At 41.8% G+C, this 8,622-nt stretch overlaps 1 protein-coding gene across 1 annotated transcript; it reads left to right on the top strand.

Annotated features, from left to right (window-relative positions):
• Positions 1-736: 736 nt before the first annotated feature.
• Positions 737-6,054, top strand: LOC149303806 (zymogen granule membrane protein 16-like). The gene is made up of 3 exons (XM_089480651.1): positions 737-1,549; positions 3,107-3,239; positions 5,681-6,054. The coding sequence occupies exons 1-3, from the start codon at positions 1,495-1,497 to the stop codon at positions 6,042-6,044; spliced, it is 552 nt and encodes a 183-aa protein (XP_089336777.1). The 5' UTR covers positions 737-1,494; the 3' UTR covers positions 6,045-6,054.
• The last annotated feature ends 2,568 nt before the right edge of the window (positions 6,055-8,622 follow it).

Here is an 8,622-nt window from a genome sequence, read left to right on the forward strand (position 1 = left end):
CTCCCTTGAGTAAATTGGTAAACCTAGTTGTATGAGAGTACAATGGGCTCTTATGTATCCATTGGGGTTTCGTTCATGGACCAAAATCCATGGATGCTCAAATCCCATTAAAAACAATGACATAGTTAAACGGTGCCTGTTATATAAAATGGCAAAATCAAGGTTTGCTTTTTGGAATTTATGTATTTTAAAAATATTTTCAAACCGTGGATGTTTGCATCCGTGGATTAAAAAATCCATGGATATGGAGGGCTAACTGTATGTACTGTATACTGGATCTGTCACACCATATATCATTCTCTTCATTTCTGGAATTCAGGATTGATGTACTGTGTTTAATTTGTACTGGTTTTTAGATGCGGGTGGGGGTGGAATGGAATAGCCCAGCGAAAAGCATTGAATTAGGTCATTCCATGCTGCAACATTTTGTTGTAGATCCCGTTTGTGGAGTCTTTGATAGTAGTGATTTCTCCTTTTCCAGTATGCCTTGGGTTGCTATTGAGGTACCATGCATAGAACTGTAACTCTCTTTATTTTTTTTAATACTTGACATCAAGTCATTTCTGTTTCACCCTAAGAAGCAGAATATTCTAGGAGCTGCCCAAATGTTGAGTTACCATAGGATTTACAAGCAGAGGAGAACTTGGGGAATACAAATGCTGAGGCATCTGTTCATTTGGTTAGTATTTTCTGTATATGAATGTTCCTTTGTGAATGCTGAAAAGGAGATGAAATATTAGATCACAATAGAAGGTCTGTTAGTTTCCCCTGCGACGAGTGACAGGTAAAATGAACCTCCCTTAATAGAGCACAATCTGTTGCCAAACCAACCAGAGCTGGTCTGTGAAAGATAAAGCCCTATTTCTTCCAGAGGAGAGACTGATAATGTGAAATGCCTTCCTGAACATCAAACACATGAAAAACCAAAAGAGAATGTCACAATGCTGTGTTCCTATGACCAGGTGCAAGTCCTCCTCTTAAGCAAGGTAAATCGCGAAGCGGAGCAAGATAAACTAACAAAATTTTGTAAGTAGGTTCTGTGAATACCATGGACTACCACAATGATAAGACTGAGAGCAAAGCGAGTGCATGAATTCTGAATTCAGCTGATTAAATGGAGGCTATTGTACTTTAGATTTATCAGACAGGACTTGTTGGAAAAGACGATTATGTTGTGGAAAGTGGAAGGTAGTACACAAAGGGTAAGACCACATTGCAGGAAGCCACAGCCCTGGGTCTGCAAGACTTAAGTAGGACTGGTTGATGAGTAGAGTTCTTGGAGTTCTTTTGTCCATAGGGTCGCCATAAGTCGAAGTTGACTTGATAGCAAACAACAACACCACACTGCCTATTTAGAAGTAAGTCCCATTGGGTTCAGCTTCCCAGGTAAATATATAAGGGATTCCAGATTAAATAACAAATTAAACGTTCTTGTATAGCGGTACCTTTCATTTGTTTTGCAACTTTCAGGGCTATCGTATTTCATCCTCTGAGATGGTGGCATTAATTCTGCTGTCCTTCCTGTGTGCTGGAGTGTCAGGAAGCCCAGGTAAGATCAAGAAAGAAGGCATCTGTCATATTTGTCTCACAGCGTTTATCCCATGCAGAAACGAGATTTAAATTGGGAAAATCCCACAGAAATGGGATCTTTTTCAGACATTGTCAGAGGCACTGAGCATTAATCTGACATTAACTTGCACAGAAAGTAGACAAAATCAGCTGCTTTTTACTTTTGGAATTTTCCAAAGTGATATGAAACCAAGCCAAAGTGGTATCAAACTGCTATATCTCTGTAGTGTGGAAACCCCACAAAACAATAATCTGGGAGCAACACTGTTATTATCACCTGCTGGTAAATCAGGATACCTAAAAACCAGATCCTTTCAGATTTTTGGAAGCTAAGCAGGGTCAGCTCTGGTTAGTACTTGAATGGGAGACCACCAACAAATGCCAGGTGTGGTAGGCTGTATTTAAGAGGAAGGAACAGGCAAAACCATCTCTGAATATTCCTTGCTTAAAAAGACACTATGAAATTAATGGAGACGCCATAAGTCAACAGGTGACTTGAAAGCGTATGTACACAAAGTGGTAGATCAGACTATCTTTAATAAAACAGCTTCAGAAGCAGGTTAAAACATGGAAACTTGAATTACATTAAAAGACAGCAGACAACTGTGGTTTCACTATATTGCATGTCCTGGATTAAATAATTGAAATTCTAATATCTCAGATGATAATTATCCCTTAACTTCTAAGCTTCTTCATCTTTCGTTAGCTGCCAAGATTGTACTTCCTCCAGAAATCCTGTAATCCTAACAATTAAAGTATAACAGATCAAAGTAATGGAGATTGCCAAAATAGAACAATTAACAGACAAAATTCACGGAAAAGCCAGATCTAGCTCCCAGGCTGAATTTTGGGGGGCGGACGGAGGAACTGAACTCTAATAATACAACCTCCATTTATTGTGTACTGGAATGCTTGGTGCAATTATCTAAGATTTCAAAAGATTATCATCATTTCTCTACTGCCTTTTGGCATTGAAACTAACGCATTTATACTTTGTATTCCTACCTTTTTAAATAAAATTAAAATATATAAACTCAATCAACTTTATTAAAAAAAAAGTGAATCTGATTTTAAATACTTTTCTTTTTCTCTTTGGAACTGGCTTAGGAACTAGTTTAGGTTTAGGAAACAGTGTCCGTCCTCCACTACAGCATCTCACCGCAATATTTTTGAATCATGAGCAATACTACTTTGGAATAAATCATGACCATTACATGATGATGCTCATGGTTTATTTGATTTATATCCCACCCTTCTTCAAAGTCAGATGTTAGCTCAGAATAGTTAAAAGTTTAAGTTTTTAAAAAATATGCAGTGGAATTCTGGGACATGTAGTTTGTTGTGGCACCAGAGCTCTGGTGCTGAAACAAACTACACTTCCCAGAATTCCATAGCATGGAGCCATGGCAGTTAAAATAATGTCAGACCAGAGAGGGAAGAAGTCCTCAGTGGTTATTCCAAGGGAGTAAGGGAAGGGCAAAGAATAGATCTCCTATTTAACTAATAAATCTGCCGTTCATCTCTTTTATGGATCCAGTCCAGACAAGGCTTTCTTCTTTCTCTGGAGAATATGGTGGCGATGGAGGGGACTATTTTGACCAGTCAAGTAACCAGCTGAATGGCCCTATGACTGCCCTCAAAATAAGAGCAAATGACAGGTACCTACTAAGGTATGTATATCTTTTGAGACCAGGGTTACTAGGTCAGGATTATTCCAGGTTCTCAGATTTCATTGCCAAAACCTGAGACTGATGGTACATTGTCAAAGAAGGGGCACATTAGCCAGGGTGACACTTTAAGGGGCAGCCCCTAGTGAGGCCATTAAGTACAATACATTAAGAATCAGCCACAATTGTGGAGTATATCATTCAAGGAACAAAAAAATTAAACTCTTTACAAATGCGGAACAGACATACGCTTTTCAAGGCAGTGCTCTAACCCTGAGATTTATCCTTTTCACCTTGAGGACTGTGGAATTATGTCTGGAGCCTGAGATCTGGAACCCCTGACTAGTATTCTACATCATTGCCTTAGCTAAACATACCAAAACTGTCCCATAATCACTATTGCTGCTTACCATAAGTCACAATTGTAAGATGATTGCCATGATAATAATTCCACTCCCAATCTACTTTATGCATGTGGAGAAAGAGGACCATTTTGCTGGCTACTGAGCATGGATGAATGGTCTTTCCATCTGGTTTGGGGACAGGATGGTCCAGGAGGAGAAGTTACTTAACTAGTGTAACAGATTGTTGTTGTTGTGTGCCTTCAAGTCATTTCTGGCTTATAGCGACCCTAAGTCACACTTATTATGGTTTGTTGTTGGTTTTTTTGTTTTGTTTTGTTTTGTTTTTTGTTTTTTGCAAGATTGGGTCAGAGGAGATTTGCCATTGCCTTCCCCTGAGGCTGAGAGCGTGTGACTTGACCAAGGTCACTGAGTAGGTTCCTTGACCAAACCAGAAATCAAACATTGGTTTCCAGAGTCGTAATCCAACACTCAAACCACTATGCCACATTGGCTCTCTAACTGATACAGAATTCCTGTTTGGAACATTGTATATGTGAGTGATCATCAATGTTTGCTGGAGGGGACAGAGAATAGAGAAAATGTGAATTACCTGGCCATAGTAATGGTGGTTCACAGAACAGAATTAATGCAGTTAAGCACAGTTTCCAAGTTGAGCGAAGTGATAGGCCCAGTACATACCTCCGAGAAAGGACTGACTGGATGCGGCCTGTTTTCTTGCGGAGGGATACCACAGCAGTCAAACTGCGCAGTGTCCCTCCACCCCAAAAAGAACCCAGAAAAAACGGGTTCTTTTGGGGTCGCTGCGCAAATGTCACAAGTGCACACTCGTGACATAAGCAATGCAAGCAATGTCTATACGCTGTGTGTTGCTTACGTCAAGATGGCTGCTCCAGTGAGGACGGGAGGCCGCCATTAGGCCACCGCCCACACATCCTATGGTTCTGGAGCATGCGGATGCTGCGCACTGCGGAACCCTAGTATTGGCGGCAGCACAGCGCTTTTGGCCCATCTGTCTCTGGCCATAGTCATCTTATATTCTGCACTGCTCCAGTGCATCTGGAGTACTGCATTCAGCTCTGGGTGCCTCATTTTAAGAAGGATATTGAGAAGCTGGAACAGGTTCATAACAGGGCAACAAGAATGAAAAGAGAACAAAACATAGGAGAAAAAGTTGGAGCTGGACATGTTCAGCTTGGTGATTGTTACAGAGAGGAAGGGGCAGGCTTGTTTTCTGCTGCCTTGGAGGCTACAACCAAGTTGAATGGTTTTAAGTTACAGGAGGGTAGAATTCAACTGAACATTGGAAGAAACTTCCTGACAGATAGAGCAGTTCAGCAATTGAAGCAATTGCCTGGAGAGGTGGTCTCTCCTTCTCTGAACATCTTTAAAATGTGGCTGGTTTGTTACTTGCTGGGGATGCTCTAACTGGTGATCCTGCACTGACTCAATAGCCAGTGAGGTCTTTTCCAACTCTATGATTCTACAGTTTTTTATTAAAATGATCTCCCTTCACCCCTGGTTGTGTGTGTTTGTGTGTAGAGGGAGGGAGGTTGGTTCAAGTGAAGACATTCCCAAATCAGTGACATACACATGGCATCTCTGAGGACTGCATGGCACATCGAGGTCTTTTTCTAGATGGTATACACAAAGACTGACAGGCAGGGTTGTATCCCACCCTGTACCTTTACCAGAATGCTCTCCTCTGATGGGACAAGCATTAACTTTCATTTCATTTAAAGTATTTACACCCTGCTCTTCAGACACAAAGGCTCTCAGGGCAGCATATAGGTTGCCAATTTGATAGTTTCCTAAGAAGGGAATGACCATGGGGAAGGGAATCAAGTCCAGCAGATACTGCTGGTTCTTCACTCCCTTTGAGGCCAGCGTGGTAGCAGTTAAGATGCAGAGAAGGCCTTTCATCTTCCTCTGGGGCTAGACATGGTGAAGCTGTGCTTGCCTCTCCTTCTCCTCTGAGGCCAGTATGGTCTTTTGTATTCTACCTAAAGCTTCTTAAAGCTACCAGACTTTTGATAGTCAAAAGCCACACTAATCAGCACCATCTTTCTATGTTCATTGTAGCATTCAAGTTCGCTATGGTGACTCATGGTCCATCACTGAAGGGAGTACTATGGGGAGTCCAACTGGCATGGAGCTGTATCACGGAGAGGGATTTGTCCAAGTCCTGGGCCGTTTTGGAAACTACGTGGAGTACCTCGCTTTCCGGACCAATCTTGGCCGCGTCTTTGCCTTTGGGTCTAGCTCTGGTTCAGGGATAAGCTTTGAAGCCGAGCCTATGTTCCCAAACACAGTTCTGCGTTTCATCAGTGGGCGGTCGGGGTCTTCAGTCAACGCTCTTGGGTTCCACTGGGATGAAGACCAATGGATAGAAACGGGGAACCAATCCTCCCTCTCCACACAGCCATCCACAATAATCTCCACATAGATTACAGAAAGCAATAAATGTACCCAGCGTTTACTTCTAGTTGCGTCTCAATGTCTTTTTTAGGACTGGATGGGGCTATGGGAAAGGAAAAAACTGGCAATGAATGGAATAGGAAGGGAAGTAATCAGGGCTGTTTGTTCACATATGCTTAATTATTTCATACATTAACTTATTTTTAATCTTTTGGTAAAACTTCATTTCAGTCTCATTTTTATTTTGTGGATATTTAGATCATTGCAAACACTCTGGGCTATATGTTGAAAAGAAATACTGTAGTGCTATCTAGTGGTTGGAAGTGCTACCTACAATTACCATTGCAGCGTCAGCAGTTTTGTAACAAACTGTAGCTGGAATCCTCTGTCACGTTGTACATAACTTTACATATACTTATCTATGTAGCAGAGGAGTTAAGAAGCCCTGTTATTGAATTGTGAAGATGCATAATGGGACACTGACACAAGAGTATCCCCATGCGCGTCAGCACTCCCTAACTAGTGTCGTGATGTACAATGGGGGAATGGGGATTTGGCTAGCACATAAAGCATGTCTTCAGTGTCCCATAGACCCAACCGGATGTAAACTAGACCATTGCACATTGAGCATGAAGGTGTGAAAAGTGTTCTGTAACCATATTCATCTGAATGCCATTACAAAATTTCAGGGGCATCACTACACCAGATGACACCCTAAGCAGGGGTGACAACACTTCTCCCCAGACATCTGCCTTTGGGCAGGAACAGCCTGTGGCATTTACCTGCATCCTTTTAAAATGCTGAAAAGGTGGTGTGAGTGTTGTTGTTATTGTGTGCCTTCAAGTCGCTTCCGATTTATGGCAACTCTAAGGCGAACTGATCATAGGGGTTTCCTGGCAAGATTTGTTCAGAGGAGGTTTGCCATTGTCTTCTCCTGAGGCTGAGAGCCTGTGACTTGCCTACTAGGTTTCATGGCCAAGCCAGGGATCAAACCCTGGTCCCCAGAGGGATAATCCAACATTGAAACCACTAAAATGTAATGAACAAATCCCTCCAGAATGCATTATCAGACAGAGGTGGAATAGAACAGTTTATGGTGGCAAGAAAGCATCATGCTGCCTGTTCATTCTCTCCTTGAACCGTGCCCCTTTGGGCTACTGTTTTAACCATTTTTTTAAAAAGACAACAGATGAGGGATGCTTTTTCCTGCCAAGTAGGTCACCCTGCCTAGTATCCTCTGCATTGCACTGGTGTTCAATGACAGACAAACAGGTGTTCCTCATCCAAGTAGCCAACATGGAAAGCTAAAGATAGAAAATGAGAAAATCCCTGGGGATATATGATATGTCTCACAGAGACAGCAGCAGTGCTGGGTTAGGGAGGAGGAAACAGACAAAGCACGTTTTTGTAACCATTGCTCTTCTATATGTTAATAACATGTTATGTAAGTAACTAAGTTAAGTTAGCAAGCAAACTGATTTGTGTTTAGCCATTACAAAAAAGGAACCAGCTAAAACACAAAAATCAGATAATTATTCTTAATAATAATGATGATGTATCTGAGTTTTGTGTTTTACTGCATTTCTTTTTTGGTAATGGCTTATGCTACATCAATCAATTTGCTTGCTTATTAAGAAATAATACTTATTTCATATCTGCCTCCCCCCATTGATCAACAACAATGAACAGACAAACTACATCAGTTAAAATACACATCAATTTAAAAAGACATGCATACAATTTAAAAGGATATACACATATTAAAACCATCTACATGGGGGGGGGGGAGCTCAGTGAGAGGAGAAAGGGGTGGCCCCAGCATTTTCTTTTACAATTGAAATGTCAAATTTCAAATGTTTAATTCTTTTTTTTTTAAATTTGAAATTTGACATTTTTTCTTTAACAACATCCCATTTTAACCAAATCTTCGCAGTGACCATGTAAATCCATGTATGTTGTGTGTATGCTATTGTAATGTGAAGGTATGGCTTTAATTTTGCCAGGTAGTTGTTTACGTCAGAACTATTAGCGTTCAGCGGCAGAGTTGAACTGCGATTGACGAGTAGCAGTAGTACAAAAAAGCACCACTAAAGATTCTGTATGGTATGAAATGAGAGGAGGAGGTCAATGTGGGGGGGGGGGGGTGGATTGACACCATGAGTTACTGCACCGGATGACACCAACCCTAGGGATGCCACTGAATCCAGGTGGTGCACTGGTTAAATGCCTGTCCTGCAGCCACTCACTCACAAAGGTTGCGAGTTCAATACCAGCGAAGGCTCAAGCTCAACTCAGCCTGGCATCCTTCTGAGGTCACTAAAATGAGTACCCAGGTTGTTAGCTCACACTTTGTAAACTGCTTAGGACAATGGTTCCCAAACTTTAGTCCTCCAGTGTTTTGGACTTCAGGTCCCAGAAGCCCCTGCCAGCTTGGTCAATAGTAGGGAACTCTGGGAGCAGATGCCCAAAACATCTGAAGGACAGACTGAACTTTGGCCATCATTGGCTTAGGGAGTGCTTAAGTGCCCTGAGAAGCGGCATAGAGATGTACCTGCTCTTGCCATTGCTAGGCAGCCATCCCAGGCAGTGTGGGCTCGACAAGGGAA

The sequence above is a fragment of the Sceloporus occidentalis genome, unplaced genomic scaffold (genome assembly GCF_023333645.1).
Source record: "Sceloporus occidentalis isolate IW3139 unplaced genomic scaffold, rSceOcc1.0.p SCAF_14, whole genome shotgun sequence".
NCBI lineage: Eukaryota > Metazoa > Chordata > Lepidosauria > Squamata > Phrynosomatidae > Sceloporus > Sceloporus occidentalis.

What these genes read in the sequence shown, in the direction of transcription:
- LOC149303806 (XM_089480651.1), top strand. Translation starts at nt 1,495, where the DNA reads ATGGTGGCATTAATTCTGCTGTCCTTCCTGTGTGCTGGAGTGTCAGGA. An exon ending in TGGAGTGTCAGGAAGCCCAG is followed by an intron (nt 1,550 to 3,106) that starts GTAAGATCAAGA and finishes TTATGGATCCAG; the next exon opens with TCCAGACAAGGCTTTCTTCT. An exon ending in AATGACAGGTACCTACTAAG is followed by an intron (nt 3,240 to 5,680) that starts GTATGTATATCT and finishes TGTTCATTGTAG; the next exon opens with CATTCAAGTTCGCTATGGTG.